This window comes from Spea bombifrons, chromosome 5, assembly GCF_027358695.1.
Source record: "Spea bombifrons isolate aSpeBom1 chromosome 5, aSpeBom1.2.pri, whole genome shotgun sequence".
Lineage (NCBI taxonomy): Eukaryota > Metazoa > Chordata > Amphibia > Anura > Pelobatidae > Spea > Spea bombifrons.
The window spans coordinates 52,207,973-52,235,165 of record NC_071091.1 but is presented as its reverse complement, the minus strand read 5'-3'; the positions used below and the strand labels follow the sequence as shown (position 1 = coordinate 52,235,165).

At 40.1% G+C, this 27,193-nt stretch overlaps 1 protein-coding gene across 1 annotated transcript in view; it reads right to left on the bottom strand.

Moving 5' to 3' along the window:
• PHLPP1 (PH domain and leucine rich repeat protein phosphatase 1) overlaps window positions 1-27,193 on the bottom strand; it is a 59,560-nt gene that overhangs the window by 2,574 nt on the left and 29,793 nt on the right. The window contains exons 4-16 of the mRNA XM_053466213.1: window positions 22,447-22,613; window positions 18,496-18,642; window positions 17,168-17,398; window positions 15,271-15,473; window positions 14,864-14,924; window positions 13,792-13,887; window positions 12,342-12,497; window positions 6,966-7,166; window positions 6,227-6,389; window positions 3,708-3,838; window positions 3,072-3,191; window positions 1,658-1,852; window positions 631-859 (exon numbers count right to left, since the gene is read on the bottom strand). Coding sequence (XP_053322188.1) covers window positions 631-859; window positions 1,658-1,852; window positions 3,072-3,191; window positions 3,708-3,838; window positions 6,227-6,389; window positions 6,966-7,166; window positions 12,342-12,497; window positions 13,792-13,887; window positions 14,864-14,924; window positions 15,271-15,473; window positions 17,168-17,398; window positions 18,496-18,642; window positions 22,447-22,613 — 2,100 coding nt within the window. The remainder of the gene's footprint in view (window positions 1-630; window positions 860-1,657; window positions 1,853-3,071; window positions 3,192-3,707; window positions 3,839-6,226; window positions 6,390-6,965; window positions 7,167-12,341; window positions 12,498-13,791; window positions 13,888-14,863; window positions 14,925-15,270; window positions 15,474-17,167; window positions 17,399-18,495; window positions 18,643-22,446; window positions 22,614-27,193) is intronic.

Below are 27,193 nucleotides of genomic sequence, written 5' to 3'. Positions count from 1 at the left end.
TATGAATAAGAATCCTGGGTTCCTCCTTGCTCTGAATCCGTTACCCTTTGCCACAGATTATCGTCCCTTTACATCCACTTAGATTTGTATCTCTTGTAAAATGCCCAGAAAAGTATATTCTGGTTCTGAAAACCTGAAAGCTTTGTTATCTCCATGCAATGTTTAGGCCTGGGATGGCTGTTTTAAAGATGACAACGGATTACATTCACCATGTGAAATGATCCCTTCTAAATAATTACAGCTGTGCTCAGAATTTGTTTGATAAATACTACGAAAAGCAATACCATTCATTGCCAAGTTAATAATTAGCTACAGTAGTGCTTTTTTATCAAGATTTTCCTACAGATGAATCACAACATTATGTTGATATCAGGTTCTACCTTAATTAAGTACGGTTTCTGTCTATAGTAAGACAGAGATCAGCGTTACCAAAAACACAATGAATGTTTTGATTCACTGCTGAGATCCAGTGCCGCCTTCTCTTTATGAAGCTTTGAGAAACCTGTGATTATCCTTCCGCATGCTGCGGTACACTGGGATACTCATTAACTTGGAAGGGAGCGACATTTTAAAATCACGTGAAAACAAATGCCATCTATGGGAATGTGTGCTGCGGGCTTATGTGCTCACCTCTGTGATGATAGCCTTGTGCTGTTTCACCCTCTTCAGTTCTTCTTCGCAGCTAACCGTGTAAGACTTGGACAGGTTCAGTGGCTTCCCATCCCTGCACAGCACAGTTTGGCACTTGCCCACATTGGCAGAGGTCAGCGTGAAGCAGCCTGTGGGGTCCATGGGATCGTGCTTTATGTGGCAGAGAACCGCTGAGCCTCCCATCTTCTGCCCCGCCGTGCCCAGCTTCCTACAAATCAAGCAGATAGGACTGTCAAACATGGGTGCAAGGGAACAAAGTCCTACCCAACAGCATTAAAGAAATCTACATACAATCAGTAATCTGCTATTTAGGCCAGAGTAACCATGTAACTTCTCATGTGCAAATGTCTGAAATTAAAGTTACTAAAATGGTGCCTGGCATGGAGGACACGAAAATTATCAAGAAATACTAAGGGATCTCAGAAAAAACAGCCTCCAAGAAAAGGGGTAGAACCTAATACATAGGCATAAGAATATCCTGAATCTAAGACAAGACCAAGGACTGGTGAAAGTCAGAGTCTTTACAGCAGGAAAAGAAAAACACCAGAAGCCCAATGTCTAAAGCATGTAATCACTACTCCATATCATCCATGCAAGTCTCCCAGGGGTTTAAGGATCTCAGATATAACCTGTGAGGCCCTTCATACAGTAAGTCATATCTGTGGGGTCTCAACAGATTAGCAGATATACATTACCGGTGAATAGAGCCTTAACCATTTGGTCAGAGTGGACATACTTTTCTAGCTACTATTAAGGTAGGACCTGTAGGTGAATGCAACCTACAAGTATAAAGTCTAAGAATGTTCAGTGATGTAATTGGGCATTGAGCTATTCTCTGAGCAGAAGGTCACCAGGAGTTGGGTTCTACCAAATCCATAGTAGCGGCAGGGAGTTGACACCACAATGTTTGGCCAAACTCTTGCTTTAATGAATAAACCCCACGATACAGAAAAAAAAAGTTGACACATGCTAGTTTAAGAACAACCAAGAAGAGATGTCAGGTCACCTTTGCATGACAAGGAAGGTGTTCCCCATGTACTCCTCCTCGCTCTTTGTTTTTTGCAGCTCATCAGCCAGAATGTCACTCATGGTGCACTGCAACAGACTGGGTACCTCTGCATTCCGCTCCCCATCAAACACACCATACACAGCTTCCCTGTTATCACAGAAGTTGTTGACCAACACGGATGCCACACAGAGCCTGTAAATAAGGAATTCAAAAAAAAAAAATCTTTAATTATGCTGAGCAATTTCAGATGCATAAAAAAAAAAAATGTTTAAGGCCAACCATGTCTATGGCCAATGGAATTGAAAGCCAGCAGTATAATCAGTACTTTTAGTGCCATCAGTGAGAAACAAATAGTCAAATAAAATTAATACTTTTTTTTTATTGGGCCAGCACAGAAAAAAAAAGTTTAAAAGCAATTTTCTTGGAGGTCTCTTGCTCAGATGAAAAAATATTTTTATTACATTTTTTTCTCCATTGGCACTAAACATTGAATGAATTTCATCTAAAGGCACGGCTTTCTTGTGGGCTTATACGGCAATATCCATCTTGATTGTCAAGAGAACAAAAGTCTATTCAATGTCAAGAAAAGATTTTACTATAAATTAAAATCAACACTTAAAACATTGTCAAAGGAAACATACACATTAGGATCATAATATATATATATATATATATATATATATATATATATTGTATATTATATATATCTCCAACGCCTATTCTCAAATACCAGTAATTCTGCAAGTGGAAAGGAATTTATGTCATAAGGGCAGGTGGCAGGCAAACGGTTAACATTCTGCAAAGCTGACATAATCTTTTAAGCAGCCACTTGAAAGCAGAACTTTTCACCATTGAACGCAGTGATATGCAGAGCTCTCCATCCCATAGTGAACACTGGTGTACAATGGCAGAATCCTGCATCAGTTACAGCAGCCCCATGGCAACTAACGCCAACAAAGGACACAAGAGAAAGGGCCGGTCTCAATCGGACATCATGGTCTGGTTTGTAAAGTTCAAATCTAGTTTCACATGAGAAACTGAGGCTTTCCCACGTGTCGAGTCATGAGTGAGTGCACAATGGCTCCGACTGTGAAAACTTCGATTTTCGAACTAAATTCGAATGTTACGTGTTTTTTTTTTGGTAGATCGTTCAGCTTCTGTTAGTTTTCCTTGGTCACAGCACACATGTATGTCTTCTCCCTAACCAGGTCTTCTATAAATATGTGTTGGGTATATATATAAATCAGAACACGGTACGGCCTCTGGGAAGTAGAAGGATGCTCTTTATTGTTCATTTTTAGAGCACTGTAATACTCTGTTTAAAGACTATGTAATAGTATGAATTTGTGTTTGTAGAGCACAATGGGAAAGCCCCACGGCTCCACATGCACGCTGTCCCAATAGTACGTACTTGTTCTTCATCCCGGACGCCTCGGTATATCCGTGACTCCAGACTGCTGGTGCACCGGATCCTTCACTGGCAGAGAATCCACACGAAGGCTGATCCACCTTGAAACATCGTATGTTGCTACTGATGGATGCAAAAAACACTTTTTTTAACCCTATACATAACACGCTTACGCTACAGAGGACAATTATTGCATGATCAAAATAAAAAAAATCGTCCTGACTTAATACTTTTTAGTGGCGACAGCAGTCCCAACACGTGCTTCTAACACAACGGAGATCTTACTTTGCTAGGCTGCAGTCATATCTATAGATATCTATATTTCAGGATATCGCTTTTATCCCCTTTTTAAACATCTTTGTGGGCAACATTTTTGTTGTGTCAGCGCAAGTCTAAATCCTTATATATAGCAGACCTGTGACTGGTGCAAATTCCACATAAAGGTGACCTTTTGTGATTAGCTTCCAAGGACTTTGCACAGGGATAAAGACACGGACCCTTTTACGCATATAGTGGCGAAATGTGTTGTACCGTAATGCAGCATTTATAGCATAGTTAGAAGCGAATATTTATTACTACATTATCCTGGGCAGAAGCAGCATGTTACCATATACTTGTCTGCCTACAACGCATACTTACTTCAACAGCTCCAGTGTTTTGTGGTCCAAAAGCAGGCGGGCGTTTCCAGTGAGGTCCAGTTCTTGTAATTTGGGAGGCAGATTTTCAGGCAGCGTTATTTCAGACAGTTCGTTACAGCTAAGGTCTACACACTAGGAGACAACAACAACAAAAAATATTATTCAACACCGATAATCATGAAGTAGGGCCGACCCCATGATAAATGCAGATAAAAATGACACTGCATGGGGACAGAATAATACGACCTGAATGCCACAGCAAATGGCATACAGCTGGATAATGACAAACAAATACAAACCCGTCGGTCTAAATTACAGGTACAACGTGATTTGAATGTGTGATAAAGACCAAGCTAAACCAGAACTGCTTCATGGAGAAGGTGGCCTCCAATGCTAAGGCTACAAAAAGATGCCAAGTGTGCATACATAATATAACAAAAAAAGTTGCCCGATTTGGCTCCCTTCTGTCCAACTGAAGCTTTGGTACCACCAAGCTCCTTTGATTGTTTCAGACATTTACACATCTCCTCTTTTATGTATATTTGTAGAACATTATATAGTGTGATTAGACAACATGCACCTCCTGAGCATAGGTTATAATAAACCTCCATACTGAGTGGACAGAGGTAGACGAGCTATAACCAAGAAAACCTCGACCGAAATCCTAAGGGTCTATGGTAAGTAGAATTTCTAGAGCGGTCTTTAGTTGAGAAAAAATACAATTAATGTCCTTTGAAAGGCCCTCCTCTGTTAATGAAATGCTCCCTTTCTTTTTCCGTGGGGGAGGGTAATTAAAGATTAGTACTCATGCCTTGAGTAAATCAGGGAGGACAATGCTTTCATCCATTGCCTATAGCACTAACTCTGTTCCTGGAGCTGCCAGAATAAGCTTCCTGTCCGTGGGAAAAAAACCCACTAACCTTGAAAACAGGCTCTGGTAGTTTGACAATCTGTACTTTTCATGCTTCAGCAGGCATGCAAGCTACTTCAACATGATTACAGAGAACGGAAAATACAAGAAGATCCGACTGCCAAGAGAATTCGCACGTGAAGCTACCAGAGAACTTCAATGTCACGCTACCAAAACCAGTGTATAGTATACAGATACATGCACTGGTTATATACGCTAACATACACGCACCAGAATACTTTATACTTTTATAGGAGTTATTGCATCACACGTTATATCATGCACGCATAATACACATCCGTTAATATATGCACGGAGGATATAAATTCCAGCTAGCATGTAGTATTCGTTACATGAAAGAGGGTGGTGGATGCATGGAATTGCCTTACTACAGAAGTGGTAGCTAATACAGCTAGCGAGTTCACACAAGAATCTGCAATCCTTAAACGGGAGCTCAACTGTGCCAACACTTGAAGAAGGTATTGTACCAGCTATACTACAGCGACAGGGTAATACTAAAGAGAATTCCCCCTCTGCCGCCATCTGAAAAACAAACCTAGAACAGAAAATCACCACGGTAAAACGAAGTGTAACTTTCTGCTGTTGCTGGGCAGCGAAGAGGTTAATTAGTACGAGTGCATAGTCATGTTCAAAGGGTATGTAGTTAATATTTTGTCTACGATCATGTTTTGTAAAGGTGAAAGGTCAACTTGAATAACCAATTCACCCAGAAGTTAACTTTTAGCTCGCGTCCCCTGATCCCATTTCACCTATTATGGGCACCTATACTCTTTCATTACTTTTCTGCCAACCGGCTTATGCTCTTCTGAGATGATGCGGAACAGAACCGGCTGTTTCTCTGTGCGCTGCTTCAAAATATTAGCTATAGAGTATCCATAGCTGCTTATTTGTGTGCGTGTGAAAGGAATCAAATGCTAGGAAAGAGCTCAATGGACTAACAATGTATTTAACAGCATTACAGAAAGTAGTATCAGTATTATATAATGTGTGGAACAAGTGTTTCAGGTCATTAGTAAAGAAAAAAAAAACAAACACATTTACAATTAATAATCTGAAATGAAATCCAGCAGGATTTAATAAAGTAGACGATGTATAGTTAGAAGGAGCTTAAATAAAGGAATCATCATTAGGGCTGGTATGTAGTGTTCATTAAAATGGATGCATTCTCTCCTAAGAACAGCATTTTGAAATCCTGGAGCTTTGAAGCTAATTTTTTTTTTCACTTTGCCGAAGTAAAGACTGCACCAGTGCATTTTAATTTAGCTGCACGCATATAGGGAGGGGGGGGCACTGCTCTCCCCTCCCAATTCTAGCAAAAATAGGAAACGGACGACAATGTATATTATCAAAAGCATATACTTGTTTTTATCAAAGAAAGCCCAAAGCATATACTCAAGCTACACAGGTGGAAGTCCTGCTCTATCTTAAAGAATGGGTGGGGTAGGTTAGCATCCTTGAACAGAAGGGTCATCCTCACTTCACCCATTCATGGTCCTGAAGCTTATCCAAATGATTAACATATTAACTTTATTTATTCCACTTTTTTGGCCCTGAGTCAGGTGTAAGTACAAACATAGAAAGATCCTGACCTTGATTTCAGTGAGCTGCATGACTTCAGGGAAGACCTCCACGCAGTTGGAATGGGCGACCACTGTGTGCATACGTCTGCAGTTCATGATGGTGGTAGGCAACGCTTTCAGCTTATTTCCGCTGATATCTATTTCCTCTAGCTCTTCCAGCTTGGCCATTTTGCTGCAGAGGTAAAAAAGGTATACTTGTCATCTGGTTCACAACAAAGTAAGTGTAGGTTTTGTTTAAGAACGTTGTATATTAAGCTCCTCCATCCTTCAGCCATCTTGGAACTGTGCAGCTCTGCATGGATTACCAACTGGCCGGCCAGCTTGCCGCACCACTAACCTAGCGCATCTGAAAAAGGCTACAGATCAACACTTTAGGGTGTTTTTTTTCTCTTCTTAGATGACCCTGGTTTCCTGGAACTAAGTACAAAAATTGTCCGGTCTTGTTTTAAATTTTCGTATACATAAGAAAAGCATACCTACATAGGACTTGGTTGGTGTTTTAGAAAGAATGATTACTTGCCTCAATTTCCTAATAAAATAACTTGTTCATGTGAGAATGTCATAATACTAAAGCAAATTGTTAGTCTAATTTTACCCGCTAAACAGAAGAAAATTCTTCTTGTAGAAGATTGAGGATGATATCTAAAAGGTCACACACAGCCATGCCTCGTAACACAGGTCTTCATACCCGACCCAGATTTAATGTCCTGAACAAACCTCACAAGTCCTGTAACAGACTCACACACACCTTGCTGGAAAGGTCTGCAGGTGATTGAAGGCCATGTGTAGGATCTTCAAACGTAGATGTCCTGTTAATAAGGGCACACACTTGTCTGTGAGGTTATTATTAGTCAGATACAGCTCCTGCAGCACGCTCTGGGTCTCCTCTGACAGGCACGAGGCTGGGAGCATTTCCAAGCGGTTAGAAGAGGCATTCAAGCATCTTAAGCTGCAAGAAAACAGAAGAAAAATAGATGTGTGATGTGTTAAATGTAAGGTGTAGATGTCCCAAAAACAAGTGCAAATTGATCCTCAACAACATGTAAAATAGTATTCTATAACATGTTGCACGGGGTATATCGGCCAGCTAGTAAGGCTCTGTCATGGATTGCGATGGAAAAGAAAAAAAGGTTTTGATCATTAACATGAGCACTTCTCATTAAGATCTTTTGAGCAATCCAACTTCTGGATTCACTGCTGTTATCTCCTTAGGCTGGTCACAGGATGGGTAGCTCATGTCATATGGGTGTGAATGCTTTGTAAGTTCTCTGCTCTAGACAGACGTTATGTTCGCTATCAGCAGTAGCAGCGTTCAGAAGAACACATTAGGAAAACCGCAGCTTACAAAAAAATGCCATTAGGAGAAAGTAAAGAGCTCCTGTGTATTGAATATAAAGCGGAAGCATGACCTGTGGTTTATTGTTGGCAATATAACATAGCAGGTAATTCTATGGAAGTCTGAGCAGAGGCTGCTGTGGCCTTGTACGAGTTAAGCCAAAGATATACGCATAAGTGACGTTCAGGAGAAAGTCTCTGCTGCTTGTTGGAACTTGCTGCCTGCAATAAAAGATCACATGGTTCTGTGAAGAGCTCGGTCAATGAGTGCACTTAAAGGAGTGAGCTAGGCCAGCTGGTTTGTGCAAGCAGATTCTGGAGGGTTCCCAAAAGTGCCGAGCCAGGAAAATCACGCCTGACTGCTACTGTATGGGAAAGGAAGCGGGCAGGTAAAATCGGGCTGTACTCTCACTAAATTTTCTCCTCGACAAGGCAATTAGCATGCTGCCGGTGAGCGAACCCCTGCAACACGGGAACATCTAATTAACCAACCCACATAGCTACACTCGACATTTAATTGCCTCAAACTGGGTGAAAGAACAGACTGTCCCGGAGGCTTGAAATGTGTTTATTCTGTGCCAGCTTCCTGCAACTTCAAGAAAAAGTTGATTTTATTCCCCTGCAGCTCTGAAACTGAAAAACCTTTGACATGACAAGTGCATTTTTTGGCCAAGAATTTCATCGCTCATTAACATTTGTGCTAATAAGTGGTCACCCTTTGACACTCAAGGACAATGGACACAACAGAGAATGCAAGCTACACAATTCCTGACAGTTTGCGTGGCGTTAGATATGTTTATATTCCTTGCGTTGTGTAATCACCCCACCTCCCGTCATTATTGACATGAGTATGTTTGACAAGTCTCCCAAAGAAAGAGAAGCAGGGATACCAGGGAGCTTGCGGAAAGGCTCAGACCTTTCAAGGTTATTATCTGAACGGACACAACATTCCATTGGCCTTGAGGACCAGTGATGAACATTGATGCTAATATTGCGCAAACAGGACAGTATCTATTACATACTACAACAAAGTAAGGTTAAGTGTGTGTTCTTTTATTATCAAAATATGGGAGGTGCAGAAAAAAAATCTATAAAAAAAAAAACTTGCGTGATGGATTTCATTACGCACACATCAATATTTTCTCAACAATAACATGTCATTATAGTCACGTAACATCATTGCGAATGAGTTCTAGTTACTACCACCTTCCTCAAAAGCAGCTGCTTCAAATGCCTGTATCGTAACGCCATCGGTATTCATACAAACTGGAGCGACTCAGGGGCAAGCAGCTCAATCTGGATTCAGCCCCATAGAAGCCAACACGATTTTAAAGTTCTTCCAGACACTAGGTTCAGTCCTTTCTGAGCACGACATGGGTCATATTCACACGAGCGGAGTAATATGCATGATTCCAGGTAAACCAGATGTATTCACCTGTGTGAAACAGTCTCCTACAATAAGGGTCTCTTTAAACCTGCCACCTTATGTGCGTTCCACAGTCTGGTAACACAACAATCTGCATTCTTCAGGGGGTTGGAATTCTGCATACAGGTCAAGCAATACTGCATGACATACGGCATGACAGAAACCAGAAGGAAGAAATCATGCTGCATCTGAATGTGCAAACATAGGTGGCGCTGCAGTACCAGCAAACTCGGCAGCTGCCGAGGCCGCCGCTGATCTACAGGGCCTCTATCGAAAGAGCAAACTGTGCCAAACGCGACACACCTATCACTATCCTACTATGCATTATACTAAAAGCATACGCTAGCTGAATAACACGGCTTCACCAGGCATTATAAAGTGCAAAATCCAGCACGACCTCCTGCAGGAATGGCTGTGTTAAGTATGTGAGATGGCATTCAACATTAGCTGTGCATTATACAGGACAAACTCAACCCTTCTGACCTTAAATAATACATTTAGTTATGCTAAAAGCTATGGTTCCACTTTAAAGGTTATAACAAAGCAAGGGACAGGGACTGGTTTATGTGGCTCATGAGTGATCAGATTCAGATCTACATGTCACGCGTGGTCACTAGATATAAGATCATAGTGGCAGCTGTGTAAGGTGTAATCTATGCTCATTAAACACTTCATAAAGAGAGATCACAGAAAGCTAATAAACGATAACAGGTAAAGGTTTCTGTTTATATTGGGTGCTGACTGGGAACACTCAATATACACACTAAATGGACTAAAATATTGGGTCACCAGACCATTACACCAACAGGGACTTTTGAAATCACATTCTAAAGCCAGACATTAATATGTAGTAGTTCCCCCTTTGCAGCTTCCACTCTTCTGGGAGGGCTTTCCACAACATTTTGGAGTGATTCTGTGGGCTGTTTTTGCCCGGTCATCCAGTAAAGAGGTCAGGCACTGATGTTGGATGAGAAGGCCTGGCTCGCAATCTCCTTTCCACTTTATCCCAAAGATGTTTGATGAAGTTAAGGTCTTCTTCTGTACCAAGCTGATCCAAGTAGGTCTTTAGGGACCTTGTCTTGTGTAGAAAAGGGCCTTCACCCAACCTGTTCCCACAAAATTGGAAGCATAACATTGTCCAATATGTCTTGTTATGCTGATGCATTAAGCTTTCACTTTACTGGGAGGGGCCCAACCCCTGATGAACAGCCCCATACCATTATCCTTATTGCTGCTGTTCCTAAACTCTTCCACCTCCGAATAATACCACTTACAGTTTACCGTGGAATATCTAACAGGGATGAAACCTCACGAAACGACTTATGGAGACAGAATGACCCATTTGTGTTTATAAATGCAGACTGCATGGTTAGGTGCTTGATTTTATACACCCGTGTTCAATAATTAAGAGGTGCGTCCTAATAGTTTTGTCCATATAGTGCACACACACACAAAGTTAATTTCATATGATGCCCTTTCATTACAACATATGTAAGTTCATGCAGATAACAGTAAGACAGAATTCTGTAAGAGGCTGAGATCTATAGGGGGATTTGGGTGTTACTGCCCATTACCACTTACGCCTATTGTTTTTAATAAAACAGAAAAATTTAAAATTTAAATTGTGAAATGTATCATCCCAACAGGGAGTGACAAGATTATAACTGGTTTATTCTTCCCAGAATGCCTCTATTACTATTACAGACTATAGAAAACAAGGAATGCAAAATGAAATAAATCAAAAAATAATTAACTTGCTCTTTCGTTCCACTGCAGAAAACAGGCAGCTTTTCACCGCATTTAGATTCTAATTCTTTGAATATGAACAAATATAGAATTGTTTCCCCACCGTACAGTAAGAATTTGTTCTTTCCAAAGGAGGTTAAAAAAAAAAAAAAAACACGTCCCATTATTAATTAACCTTACAACCCGGCTGACTATGTTGATAAGATCTGCAGATCACCTGATCGGAATTTCCAAACAACTACTGGACTGAGATTAGGGGAAAGAATTTTATCTTCGGGCTGTGAAAAAGTAAAAATAAAAATTCTCTCTCCATTAAATGACCAGATAGAAATAAAAATCAGTCTAACTTCATAAAATGCCCTTTTCTTTTGCTCATGCAGCTTGTTTGATTGTCACAGAAGAGGAATATATATCTATAACTTACACATACACACCAGACTGAACAATATCGGTTATTGCAAAATGCAATGTTGGACGTTGCCCCAGGGCCACTTCATGTATTTGTGATGGGTGATTCCTAATTATTAGTCTTAAGTCAATTTTCACTAACGCTTTGTAGCTCTGTGTTTAGTTTTCCATAATGTAATTTAGAACCACTTAATGCCATTAAACCAAATGAAAAGGATAAATGTGAGCACTCACAAGAAAAAATATATATAAAAAAACAACACAACGGATAGATTAATGACGGCTAACTGCGGTCATTATCTATAAAGGGTCATAAGTCAGCTGTCACTATATTTTGGCTAAAGACATCTTCAGGCATGCTCGCAGCTTGCCATTTCATGTCAGTCGGGAAGCAGTATACATTAGACTTGTGCATTCCTCTTCGGGTGAACATGAAAACGAACACGGAGTGCACTTTTATGTTCGTCCCTAAGAAACGAAGATCGCGGTGGTAAAATGTACACGAAGACGAAGACACACAACACGAGGGGTTGACGGTGGCAGAAATCCGTAGGTTCGCCTTCAGGGGTTAAGGGGCCGTGCGACCAATAGGCTCACTCGCACGGCCTTCTTAACCCCCGGGGCGAACCTACGGATTTCTGCCACCGTTAACCCCTGCGATTTACCGTCAGGAGTTCTTCGTGTTCGTTTTTATAACTGTTATAGGTCTGTATAAGCGACATTATTGGTCGTTCGTACGGACTTTTAACTGTTGCAGCAGGGAGACCAGTGGTCTCTGCCAGCCAAGTTGCTGCGCCAGGATTTTAAAAGTCTGTACGAGCGACTCTATTGGTCGCCAGCAGAGGGCCCGTCTGCCACTTCATTGGTTGATGGCAGAGGAGGCCCCTTCAGGCGACCAATAGAGTTGCTCGTGCAGACATTTAAACTCCTGGCACCAAAGCTACTGCGTAGCCCTACCGCGTTAACCCCGTATTAACCCTTTTTTTAAAAAAAGAAAAAAACGAAAAAAAACGAACACGAAGAATGCACACGAATATTCGCCCGAAGAGAAGACAGGAATGGGCGAATATTCGCGGAATATAAATATTTTTCCCCCCAACGAAGACGAGCACGAAGAGTTGGCCAGTGCCCAAGTCTAGTTCACATAAAGCCTCATTTGTACATGTACAACCCACACATAATCACCAAACCAACCAAGGCTCCTCTCACCTCTCTGATTTTAGGAACAAGTTTGCCGGAAGCTCTGTGAGCTGGTTATGTTGCAGGTCTAATACCTCTAGCTGCGTGCATTCGATGTGATCCGGAAGTCGGACAAGGTTGTTGTAACCGGCGAGCAGCTTGCGCAGACCACTGGTGCAGAATAACCTGTGAACAGCAGAGTTGTAAGGGGGGGAAATATCAGTCACATGGTCACAAATTAAAGGGTAGGATAAACTAAAGCAGCTCCAAACATTTTAAAATGAGTAAATAAAAAGGAAAGGGGGGTGTTAGGGTAAAAGATGGCGGACCCGAATCCTTGTATCACACAAAACATCAAGCAACAGGTACACACATGTGCCGGTAAATTATTATACAATGCGCTTGCTATACAGGAGGGGAAACTTTTTGACAGTTGTCTTCTTTTTTTCCTAGAGAATCCAGACTAATCTTCATCTGCCACCTGCCTCATGCTCCTGGGACTGTGAGCTTTAATCAGTAGATGCCAGTGTCCCCAGCTGACCGATCACTCAAAGTGTGTCAAGTTACATGGCAGCTGACAGTCCAGCGTTCTGAAACTACCCACCGCATATTAACCAGCACGGTGAGAAGACGCATTAAAGCAGGCGCCCCAGCATGCCAGGCCGTGTTTCCCACAAACGGTCATTTCAGAGTAGACCCTGTGTTTAACTAGATCGCCAGCCAAGAATTATGCGGAAAGGAAGACTATTAATTTAACAGCTGGCCTATCCCTTGATACTGGATACAGAAAGCTCAAAAAAAAAAAAAAAAAAAACCCCACAACATTACAGCCTACATGAACGCTGCAAATGGTAAGAAACTTTCATTTTATTTCAATATTAAATATGTAGTGATAAAGGACTGACAATACATAAGTGGGATACATCAATTCACACCAAGTAGGGCTCAGTACATCCATTTAACAGGCATGATTTACATGCTATTGCGCACGTGCCTTGTACGCCTGGCAACACAAGGGGTGTAATTAGCTCAAGCGAGGGTGTCATTTAACGATGTGTTTGGTGTGCGAGTGGGGTGCCCGGGTTTGCAAACCACAAGAATGGACTGACAGAGGGGTCATTGTATTCAAGCCGGATAACTGCGCTTTACACTTGTGTGCCACAGACATCCAGAAGATAAAAGCAGAATCTCTATTATCGATATTGGGGGGGGAATAAAAAGACAGAATACCTTTAGGACAGACGCTCTAAAACAGAAAAGAAATCTGATTCTTAAGAATCCTGTCTCCATTTACAGACATTTACAGCGGCAATAGTGATTCCAACTGTGTGATTTCCTAGCCAGACACAACCATATATTGTGAATCACAACTCTGACCAGTCCATTGGCATTTTTGCACCATAAAGCTATATACAAAGAAGTGAAGGGTGCACTCCAGCTCTTTAAAAAAATAAAATGGTAAATGAAATCCAGCACTCACCCAGCAGGAAGCTCACTTAGGTGGTTGTGGCTTACATCCAGAACCTCTAGGTTCTTGCTGTCAGTAACCCACTCCGGAAGGCAGTCCAGATCATTTCTGCAAAGTTCATCAAGACAGTTTAAGAAAAATGCTTTGAAAAAAAGATTAGCTCAGATCTACTATGTCAGGGGAAAAGTGAGCAGGAAAACAAACCACTGTGTAACAAAATATTTCTTTTTATTCCTAGAGTATTTGACTTTTTTTTTTTTTTTTTTACTTTACTGCCCTACTCCCAAGAAAATCTGGGTGAGCACAATAAAACTAAAAAAATATAATGTGATTGCATTTTGTAACAGCAAATATAAATAAGTTAAACCTCTAAAGAGTTTTTGCAAAAATGTATGAAAAACAATGAGATCACTGCTACATTATGCATTATGTAATCAGATTTCCAGCCAACATGTGTTCAGAAATTAATTTGTTTAATAAACAAATCCGGAGAAGAGTGATGTAGGGCAAGCAGTGATATATGATTCCTGGAGAAAAAAAAAAGAGTTTTTCCCCCTGATATTACAAAAAAAAAAAGCCAGATGCAGTGTTCATGTCTTACATATGAAAAAAACATTTAATAGTAATTTCATGTTATATTTACATGACTACAGTTTATCCATTTAATAGAAATATTTTGAGATAGTTTGGGGTTATGATAACTACGCACTGGTAGTTAGCCTCTCGCCAATAAAAGGATTGTTTAGTGCTTATTTAGCAACTTAAAATTATCATGAAATTTGTACAGTGTGGCGATACTATACATATACATACATACATATATATATATATATGTATATACATAGATAGATAGATATATATATATATATATATATATATATCTATATATATATGTAAAATAGCACTATAACTACAATGCTGTGGAGAGTCCCTCTAAATGTCTTCAGGATTTGTTTTAACATAATCAGTAAGCACATATTATGAGACTTCCTATAAATCAAATGGAATGAAGCGGGATGGATGACATTTGAAATACATAAGTGTCATTTTACTTAATGCATGTGTTAATGTAAAGACTCTTTACCTGGAAATATCTATGTAGGTTAGATGACAGGGGGCTGGATACACATCAACATCAGCGAGCTCTGTAATATCAAAAGTTTGGAGCATTATCAACTTATACCCGAACATGTTGAAAAGCTTAAGCTTTACATATAATTTAAAATTAAAAGTTATATGAGAATTGAGGTTAAAGTTCAATATACCCAGTATCAACAGCTTATCCTCCTCATAACCATGCATGCTTATTGAGGCTACAGCTGGCATATGCCAACCACAGGGATATTAGTGACTCAAATAACTCTGTGGCAAAAGTAATAATTCTACTATAACTGTTGCAACCAGAAGACCATTTATCAAATTTTGAAATAGAATCATCTTTTATGGATGTCAGTCTTGAGTAATAAGTGTTTAAAAAAAAATTATATTTACCATTACATGAAGCATAGAGAGCCTTTAAAAAGTAGCCACTAATCTTGAGCGAGGTCAAATGGTTCCTCTCACAATGCAGGACTTCTAGGTTACTGAAAGCGGTCACATCAAGTTCAGTCATCTTGTTATCTCGCAGATCCAACTGGGTTATATGAAGTAGAAAGTCGGGTTCGTCTACCAACAATTTCTTGATTGCATTCAACCTAATTAAAAAAAACAAACAGTTTTTACCATATTGGTTCCAGATCATATCTATTGCAAATATTCAAACCTTAAAAATTGCATTGATGGGCAAGAATGTTCATAGGAACATATGGAAAATGAGTATCCACTATCCAGGCCTCACGTTTAAAAGATATACTACAATTTTTTTTTTTTAGGTTTAACCCATATGTAATGCAGGATACTATGTCCTTTTAATTTCTTTAACTAGTGTCCAACAATCCAAAAGAAGTACTTTTAAATTGCTCTCCCAGGCAAGTAATACTAGCCGTGTTTGTTAGGTGCCCTTGCTACAGAGATGATGGCTATAGAGACGAGGCTAAAAGAACAGTGTAAGCTATGGTGGCACCTCCATGTATAGAATGTACACAAAGCATACACTTTCATAGGTTAGCAAATTAGCTTTCCAACAGCTTGCACCAAACCATGAATAGCATCTCCTCCCTACCACAGCCCTATAATTTTCCTCAGAGTCCCTGGGATGTCCCTCTATGTAACGCACAGTTTATAAAGAGAAGGGCGAACCTACAAGAAGGGAAGGCTGCTTCCCAGGAGGCATATGCTCAAAACATCTGTTCTTCAGATCTGCCAAGCAAGTTCATCACAGGTTTTGGTTTCTAGTGAACACACGATGGCCAAGCATTTCAAACATGTTCTGTTAAAGGAGATACATTGACAGATACAAGCTGGCAGCCGCAAACCAGTTGCGACATCACCACATACGTGGCCAATCTGTTTCTCTAGGATCTTATGAGTCAAGCCGTCTATGAAGCACTCACGTTAACCTTTAATAGTGTAACTGAATCAATGACTTGTTCTCTAATAAATATCATGCTCCCAACAATACTCTATATATCATACATTAGATTTTCGGCAGACTCCACAAAAACATTAAAAAAAACTGTATAAGACACGCATACAGAAGGAGAAGAGGGTCCTGTTCTTGCGAGCCATGAGTAGAGTGAGGAGGAAACTGGACAGATGGTGAGGGACATCAGTCAAGCATCCCAGACACACGTCTACAAACTGTATGCCTGAACGTTGACCTATCGTGTCACAAAAAAAACTCACATTAAAGTTACACGCTCAGCCTTTTCCCAGGGCAGTTTATTTTTCCAAGCAAACATCAGGGGCACAATGTAAACGATAATCAATATTTGCTCAGACGTGGTATATTTGTTAATAAGATCCTTATCGATTTAAACAGCAAATTTACCACAACCTTTGCAGTAGACATTGTTACACAAGCCACAGAAGGCCAGACTTAGAAAAAAATATACTTCTCGCCCACATTTGCAAGGCCGATTTAGAAAGATACTAGAACTGCAGCGATTCAAACTAGAAGCTCAGATGTAGGTCAATTCAACACACAATCATTTTCACATGCATTCCCATAACTAATAAATGATCATATAAAGATCAGAAATAGTTATATTGCATATTTTGCATAATACAGATAGTTGCCAAATAAATACATATATATATGTATATATATATATATATATATAATGGTTTTTTTTTAAATTTTATTTTATTTATTTTTAACTTCAATATTAGAGGGCCCGAGCTTATAAACCTATTACCGGTATGCGGTTGGTATTTGATTAGGCACCTTCTGACGATATGGATACTGTATTGTCTGGTTACTATACCCAGTAACTTATATAATTCATACCTTAAATCAACATGCTTTATCTGAGGCATTCTTCTCAAAACCTGCAGCTGCAAGACCTCCAGAACATTTCCGGACATGCACAGCCTGTCAATGGCCACCATGTTTTCCAGCACCTCAGGAACTTCTGTGAACTCATTGAAGGAGAGGCCTAGATAGCTTAGCTGCTGCATGTTTGCAAGTTCGGCAGGGAGCACTTGGAGGTAGTTGCCATCGAGAAGGAACGTCTGCAGGCTATAAAATTAATTAGAAGAAAAAAAAAAAGCCAACAACTTTACATTGTAGATATATCATTAGGAAATGGCATGACAAAACCCCCCCCTCAAACATTCTGAACTTCTAGAACAGAGATGTATAAGGGGACAAAAGAGGAACGTGTTTTTGAACAGGGACACTAGGGAGGTATGAGCCCTCATCAAAAAAAGTTCAGGAAAAAAACAAACAAAAATAAAAGAGCTTGAAATAACATCCCGACATTAGTTACAAAAGGGTTCCCTGATGTATACAAAGACCCCAAAGGCATCTGTAGTCCTTTTGTACTGCTAAAAAGGGTGGGAAAAATAAAAACTCCAAAGTACATGCAGAACGCATCGATAGGCTATTTCACAAGTGTCATTCTATGTTGTCTGCTCACTTACGGAATCATATGCATTAGTAGGACTTTGCAATTAGAGTGAGCAGTTAAGGCTACAGTGCCAGCATCACATCTCAAGTAGACAACAGTTCACAAAGATGGGTAAAAAGATCTTTTTTGGGTAATATTTTCCTGTAAATGGTTAAATCAGATGATAATCCCATCTCAAGACAAGGAAATTAAAATATCCGAGTGTACTTTGTTTATTGGCATCAGCCGACTACTATTTGTAAGCAGATAAACTTTTTTCCCTCCATTTTCAGCAAAGTTAGTAAATTATAGTTTACTGGTATTGATATCATTCGAGTGGATACACAAATGGGAAAATGGGAAATTTTGGTTGAACTAAATGAAAACACTGAAACGGTCTGTGTTCTTAAGGGGATAACAATATCTTGCCATAAAATATTATTCTAAAGAAACAGTTTCTATCCTTACTGACAGCATTTTAAATGTCCCATTCTATCTAGAGGGAAGCCAACAAGGAAATATCAACAAGTTTCAAAAAAACATTAAGTACAAATATTAAATTGACAAAAACAAATTTCGCAATAGCCTAGATGAATAAGTATTCCCAAATATTTGGAATATTCCCAAAACAAAAACATATTTTGTCAAAAAAATGGTCATAGAGACAAGTACTTTTTAAAGTTTTTTTTGCCAACATATAAGATGCAAACACTTAAAAGATACTCACTTGTTCATGTCGCCCACACCTGGGGGAATGGCCTGAAGTGCATTGCATGAAAGATTGAGTTCTGTCAAAGTGGGAATGCTGCAAACAGCCAGGGGAAATTCTCCCAAATTATTGTTAGAAAGGTTGAGGCTCTTCAACTTGGTGAACCTAAGACAAAAAAGGATTGTGATTTATAATATAGAATGATATACTGTACATAACTGTATAATATACACATTAAATGGTCATGAATTAAGCATGTTGATCAGGGAAAGACTATAAATACAACTCAATCAATATTGCTTTTAAATGCGGACTTTACAAAGTCTCAAACTGGGGCGAAGAATGGTCACTGAGGATTATTAAACGACCCCATGGCACTAAAAAGGTTAAACGTTCCACGTCCACCTCTGCTTTCAGTCTACAATAGTGCGTATTCCACAAGAAGTGTTTCCTATTCACACGCAAACAGAGGAAACACATGAGAAAAACTTTGGGGGGGCTGCCGGGTGGGGCAAGAAGAACTGTAATTACAACGGAAATCCACTTCTCATTCAATGGATTTGAAAGATTGTGGGATTCCAGCACATGGAAGGCAAATCTGTAAACTGTGGTCATCAAAAATAAAAAAAAAATAAGGATACGGTGATGTAATGTCACAAAACCCAGCCACATCGATTACTGGGTCCTGTTCAACTGCACAGAGCTGCAGCTTGTTGGCACTGCTAACCAAAGTGTCCCTGGAAGCTGCGGTTCCCCTGTTTGATTCAGGGAGTCTGTATGTCCTCGCCATTTCCCCACTGCACTTTTTGTTCAAATATAGAAACAATCCGGGAAGGAAGTGAATAAAAAAAATAAAGAATAAAAGTTTGCTTAATGTGCATTTATAGCCAGTACTTTTCTCGTTGCCTGACAACCACAGGGAGTCGTGAAGAGGAAGGCAGGCTATGTCTGGAAGACAAGGAGAACGAAAGCACAAATGAATGGGAAGATAGACAATGAATAAAAGGATCTTTGTCGCTTTCAGTTGGATGGAAGGAAGCAGTCTTTCAAAGAACAAACGCCTTGGGGGTTTTTTGCTTTTCCCAAACTGCCCATCTGAAATCAACTTCCAGGGCCTGGCAGCATGTCCTGAAAGAATCTGTTGCCATACACCTAAGTGTAATTGGCGTTGAGATGCTACAATCCTAAACCTACAGAGACACATCCACCACATGTGGCAGCTATCACTCAGCTACAGTGGTGGAATACGAAGTCTTCCGGCCAATGGATGTGATATTGTTTCTGTAAGTAAGGGTTGTTATGCGAGACACTACTTGTTACACAGTGCACACCATTGAAGTCAGTTTCCTCCAGAAAGTCGCCCACCATAGCCCCGTTACTGTAAGCCAAAATTGATTACTAGGGATGGTAAGGGGTTAAAAAGAAAGATTGACATCTGTACGCATATGCTGAAAGACAGGCCTGTAGGCAGGTGCTACTTGTTTATGTAAACAAAAACGCATTATTGTATTTGCATGACAAAAATCAAGGGTGACGCGTTCAATGACTTAGACAGCCACTGATGAATTACACAAACAACTCTTACCATTCTCAGCAAGTGATAGCATACAGTGCCTTGCAAAAGCATTCACCCCCTTGGCATTTTTCCTATTTTGTTGCATTAAAACCTGGAATTAAAATGGATTTGATATATAATTTGATCTACATAACATACCGACCACTTTGAAGATGCAAAATATATTTTTTTATATTGTGAAGCAAACAAGAAATAAGACAGAAAACCTGAGTGTGCATAACTATTCACCTTCCAAAGTCAATATTTTGTAGAGCCACCTCTTGCAGCAATTACAGCGGCAAGTATATTAGGGCACATCTCTATAAGCTAGGTACATCTAGCCACTGGAATTTTTTCCCCATTCTTCAATGCAAAACTCCTCCAGCTCCTTCAAGCTGGATGGGTTCCTCTGGTGAACAGCAATCTTTAAGTGATACCATAGATTGTTAATTGGATTGAAGTCTGGTCTTTGACTAGGCCATTCCAAGACATTTTAATGTTTCCCCTTAAACCACTCGAGTGTTGCTTTAGCAGTATGTTTAGGGTCCTTGTCCTACTGAAAGGTGAACTTCCGCCCCAGTCTCAAATCTTTCGAAGACTGAAACAAGTTTCCCTCAACCATGGGGATGGAGTTCTGGGGGTGTTGAGGTGTTGGGTTTGTGCCAGACATCGTGACTTCCTAGATAGCCAAAAAGCTACATTTTGGGGGAGTCTCCCACATGCCTTTTGGCGAACAGCAAACATGTTTGCTTATTTTTTTCTGTAAACAATGGCTTTTCTCTGGCGACTCTTCTGCAACACCCAGCTCTGTGGAGTGTGGACCAAAGTGGTCCTATGGACTGATGCTCAAATCTCTGCTGTGGAGCTTTGCAGCTCCTTCAGAGTTTTCTTTAGTCTCATTGTAGCTTTTCTGATTAATGCCATGCTTGCCTGGTCCGTGAGTTTTGGTGGGCGGCCCTCTGTTGGCAGGTTTGCTGTGGTGCCATATTCTTTCCGTTTATTTATTTTTTAAAATAACCCAACCCTGATCTGACAGTCTTCACAACTTTGTCCCTGACCTGTTTGGAGAGCTCCTTGGTCTTCATGGTGCCACTTTCTTGGTGGTGCCCATTGCTCAGTGGGGTTGCTGACTCTGGGGCCTTTTTTTTTTTTTTTTTCATCAATTTGGACTGTTGTGTACGTCCATTACATGCAATCCAAATAAAAAAAATACAATTCCAGGTTGTAATGCAACAAAAAAATGCAAGGTGGGGTTGAATATAGTAAGCCACTGTACAATCAAGTTCACCAACTACCTATTGGCTTTTCTATTTAAAAATAAAACCATAAAATCACTTTAGCACACTATTAATGCCGGCACTCACACAATGTATAAGTCATCTCAATAAAAAGAACATAAAAAAAGATTGTAATTATGTAGAAATCTAGACAAACTTGCCATATGAGCTACCAAAGCCCCAGATACTGCCCACTGAATTTCCATTGATTTTTGTTTAATATTTAAAAAGGGCATGTTGGCTGTGCTCTTTCCTCACTGGATGCCCTGTGGACTCCTATGAATCTTATTAAGCACAAATGCTTTACACACACATACATACATACATACATAAGGGCACTATAGCTAGAGTTTACAAATACAATAATTTTTTTGAGCTTTTTTATGTATTATATCATTGGAAGAGAAAAGAACAAACATGTAAAGGGAAACCTATCATGCAGTAATGTTCATGACACTTCATCTTATTAACAGAAGGGGTAGAATTTCATATCAAGGACACTTGTGTTTTAATTCCCATTGCAGATGACTTTTTCCAGTAATATCTTGAAATTATGCTTGTATACTAGGGCAGCTTGCAGAACAACCAACCCCTTGTGCTTTATAAATACCTGCAAAGGTCCACACACATACATGCAATTTATCCCAGGGCTGGCTTCAAGCATGACCTAGATTAGGAGTCTAGGAAGAGCCTCATTTAATCAAATCATCTCAGGCAAGGTGGTCAGCTGCAGGACAGCAGAGGATACTAAATTATAGAAATTTGCACAACGGACTGGAAAAGCTGTAAATCTGCTGCGAGTGAAAGGGAATGCAAACACACCAGATAGAAGTATCTATAAGGTGGCGGTAGAGAAGCGGTTCCCCAGATACTCGTTTTACCATCCTATTTTACATGTTCTCCATTAGTTTGCCTTAAATCAGCAGGCTTAGATCACCTGCACAAACGGTGACACAGCAAGAGAACTGTACACTCAACATAAAAAAACTCCGGGGCATAACACCGTTTCTTGCAAATGACTGCACTCCTTTATCAGATTGTCTGCAGGAAGAAACGTTCCACTGTCAGCACATCTCTCTCCCCGCACTCTCCCAGTCCTCATAGTAAAAAAAACCTGGGTCATTTATAATATCTCACCTCTGGAGATCATCAAGTGTCCCTTCTGCTGTAGGTGCAAGACACAGCCGGAGGGCATTCTGTTTCAGGTTGAGATGTGTAAGATCTTGACTGTAAAACAAGCTCTCGGGCAGATGTTCCAAGTTGCAGCAAGAAAGGTCAACAGAACTGATGCGCTGAGATGCAATCTGTAATAAGAAGTAAATACTCCCGTAAGCTTAATATGTGGAACCTCATAACGCTAATCAACCAGTTAATATTTTAAATAGAATTCAGAAGAATTTCTTTGCAACACTATAACAGGTATACCCTGGAAACACCAACAGCAAACACTCAGAATTGGAGATGGCCTCTCTTCTCTAGCAACTGCATGCTGTTGGAGATTGTAAATTAATCCTGCCTCGTACGGGAAACACAAAAAGTGTGGATACATTTTCACCACGCAAGGATGTATACATGGTGATTCTATAAGATCCATGACCATGCTTGTGAGTTTAGGCTAGAGGACTCTGTTGGAAACGTCCTGCTAAAGGTTCCTTGGCACTAACTGTAAATAAGAAGTAACTGATAGGTACCTTAATATACCATGCAATGGGTTTGGCATATATTTGGAGGACTGCACTAGAGCACAACTTTAGCAACAATCATGACACCACAGGAACTGAAGTATGATGATGTAGCAATCCTTGGGTGCAAAATATAAACATCAGGTCATCTTGCCCCCAATAAAAGACACAATTCAGATGAAACAGGCCAACACAAAAGAAAATACAGTAAAAAATGTACACTATACCATGACTTAAAAATTATGTTTAAGGAACAGTAACAGTATTTTTCTAAAAAAAAAAGCTCATTATATGCTGCAGCAAAGTACAGAAATGATAAAGTGTACAAAACTTGGACACAGCATATAAAACCCAATACACTGTTCTCTCCTTATCACCGACCTCAAGCAATTAGCCATGTCTAACCTAAGGGCAACCCATAATACTCCTATAAACTAATTATTCTTTGGTTGTAAGAGACATGTAATATTTGTCACTAAGTCTTGTAAATCATAACTATCAATTATTTCTATGTTTGACAAGAGTACCCATCTACCCATGATCCTCTGCTACACGGCGCATGTTTAAATGCTGCCAGACCTCCACACGCAAGGAAAGTATTGTTACAAAAATAGCAAGTTGTGTCCCTTTCTGGCAACGGGGTGGCGTGTCTGACACCAGGTTAGGCTAGTAAAAGGGATTGAGGCTACAGGTAAATCCCACCGATGAAAAAAAGAAAAGAAAAAAAAAAAAGATCTCCCCATTAAAATAAGAAAAGTAATTGAAAGGGCAGCCTCAGCAAATCACGATGACTATTGACCACGCTGTTCCATTAGTCACGTGGCAAGCAGCTCAGGCAGCTTATTTGAAGTCTAAACAATATAGTTATTTTCTTTCCATACATAAAGTTGAATGTTAAGACGATAATACAGAGAAGAGCTGCCTTCTCTACGTATTGTGCGTGCCACAAGGCAACGTGACACACGGCACACGCTAGCCTTTCTGGCCACGGAAATTGCAGAAGACAATGCTATTACTGTTCTGCCGGTTGCATAAACTGAAGCCCTGCCACCGGCACCACACCCCTGTGCCTCCTGAGGACACACTGTGAGGCCACAATCTGCACGGGGCGTTCGTTCTTCAAGGGCCGCTTGTAGGCTCTTTGGCCAGGCAAGCAAGGAAAACACTGCGGGAATCCAAGCCAGAGATGAGTCGAACACAGAGTGCACTGCCAAATAAACAGCCCAAACAAACATCACACAATAGCATAGCCCTGCTGCTAACAAAGGCCCTTTAACAAGATATCTGGAAGGAAATTAAATTATCACAGTCACTGCCAATGGACTTTAAGGATTAACCAAGGGTATATTCAGTAGCAAGGTACATCGTGCAGGTTTTCAGATTCGGTTTTGCATTAGGAAGCATTTGGTGAAAGAAACAAGTATTTCCTCGCTGAATGCATGCTGCCTAGTCTTAAAGGGGAAGAAAAATAATCTCCGAGCATAAAATAGCGTTTTCTACAGGGATATAGGTTCTCATGGATAAAGATGTTTTTTCTTTCTGATTTTGTGTCAATGCACTTCCTAGAGGCTGCCATTATTGTCAGTCTTTTCCCCAGCACAAACACCACAATGATCTGATTCTATATGGCAATGCTAATGAAGTCTGTTTCTCTATGGACATTCATTAATCAGAGTCCGGCTGTTTACTAATGAGACTGTTTACCATAGGCAGTACGCTAAAGAGTCGGGTTGTTGGTCTTTTAGAATGAGCAAAGGTAACGGAGCTAGAACACAAATGGTTACAACGGTTTTAAAGAGAAAACTGCACAATATTTGTGAAAATGTATTTTCAATCGGATACTAATCAACTTAGTTCCTAGTAACTTACAGGACACTAGTAACTTACAGGTGACACTGCAGCTAGCACTCCGTAAGGTATATCGGTCACGTACACAAAGCGGGCGAAGCTAAACGTGGAATCAAGCTGTAGGTAATCTGAGCCCTTAAGACACCATGCGTCGCAATACAGCCTTCAGGCACACTAATGACGCAATAGTCATTAGTTTGTTTATTCAGTATAGTTTCTACAATTCTACATTGTGTACTTGAAGCATATTTCTGACAAATCAGCATAGTTCTTCTATTTGTAAAGAAGCCATAAACATCAAACCGAGTTAGGACAATGCCATCAATGGCTTAGTAGAAGGACACCATTTGACTGGACTAATTTCAGAGCAATGTTGAAGCTTGGTTAATGCCCGACAACGAGACCCCATTGTGATATGGCACATACATTTAATATGGCATTTAATCTTGTGAAATGCCAAGATTCAGAGGCTTTATGTTAAAGATCACTAACTGCTACACTCCCCGTTCCAGAATTAGCTGGCACAATGGTGTGAATCTCAAAGTAAACTGATTCCTATTATCTTTTGAACCCCCTTCACATCCCTGATTCCAATAAGCGGTTAAGTTATTAATTCTATGCACTGTGATGCCAGGTTACTTGCAACTTCGCACTTAGTAAGATTTTTAAGACACATTTCATAAACAATTGTTATTCATCCAGCATCTTGCAGACTAAGGTGGAAAAAAATATTAAAAGCTTAAAAAGGGATTTAAACAGAACTAGATTATCACATTTATTTGTTAAAACCAGATCAATCGAAAGACAGAGCCAGTTAATAATTCTATTAGCAGACACGGTAACATGATTAAAGAAGATTAGTGAATGTAATTAAAATAATTTAGTGAAAAACCAAGAAACAACTAGTGAAAAATATATTTGGGATTATGAGGCCAATGGACAGGTAAACACACACAATGGAAAAAGGTCCCCTGATGTTAGATGACAAGGTGAAAAAATGGCCTCCATTATCTGAAAACCTCTAACTGCCTTAATAAGATGATGGAACACATTTGCCAATCTGGAGCACTGTAATAACCAGTACTTCACCCATGGTTTTCCATTATTCAGGCCGCATTAGAATAATTGGAATTCCATTTGCGAGCGGTAACACTGTAGGGTCTCGCGCACGCTCGGCTCTTCTCTGTAGAGCAGTTGAGTAAACGCAGGCCGGATCCCCGCAGAGCTGAAGAGGGTGGTGGATTAGCAAGTTCTGCTCAATAGCGCAACTGCAGAACTAGGTCACATATGGAAAGTAATAAAAACGTTTATAGGAATAATAATAGTAATAAAACAAGGTTAGGGAGTCCCGGGGTGGTACTGAAGACACGCTCTTGTATGACTTATCTGCGACACAGCTCTATAAATAGCAGCGACATCTAAGAAATGTGTAGACACTGTCCATGCAGCAGGAAGGATGCGGAAGTGTGCTTACAGTGCAGTTTTATCACACAAAGTGCATACCATACACAACTAAGCAGTTGGTGAACAGACAAGCTGAGCGTCTAAAAGTGGATTCATTTACAGAAGAAACTGGCCCGTCAAGTTTCCCTGTCTCAGAAGAGCTTAATTGCACTTCAGGAATGTTTTTGCGCACGTCAGAAGCACTGCCGAAGTGTATGCTTTATGCATTATTATATTTACAAGAAGGCTGTTTACGTTATTTGTTTAGTCTTCTTGTAAAGATCAGCCCGGTGCCTCCAACTCACCAGCTTCACGACACGCTCCTCTTGTTCTATTACTTTTATAAATGGAAATGCCTCAAATCTTGACTGTCAACGAATGGCCAAAGAAGAAGGTCTGCACAGAAGTCAGCCAAGTATGGACAAAAGCGTATTGGTTTACCAAACGTCAGGGCTGCTTTATACAAGGCCTTGCTGCGGTGGTAACGGCTTGAAATACCTCGTAGTAACATAAACCTCACACAACGTAAATAACTAGAAGCTCACTAAAGATCACAAAGTAAAAAGCACCACAGCTGCAGAAACGCACAAGGTATACGGCACATCATCTCCAGCACAGAAGGGATTCTGCAAGTCATTAATAAAACAGAACACATACCAATAAGCATATGTATATCAATAGAGAAAAGTTACTGGCCAGACAAATATTAAAACAGCCCATAAACAAGCACTGCCATGCATACAAGTCATAATATTATTATTCTTCTTCTTCATCATCAGAAGGCCCCTATTATGCATTTGCTCTGTTTCCCTACTGCTCATCTACCTGTCACCTCCAGCCAGCTACAAAGATGGCTCATGTGGGTCTACAAAAAAGAAGAAAATACCTTAACAGAGGGAGTGGTACATTTG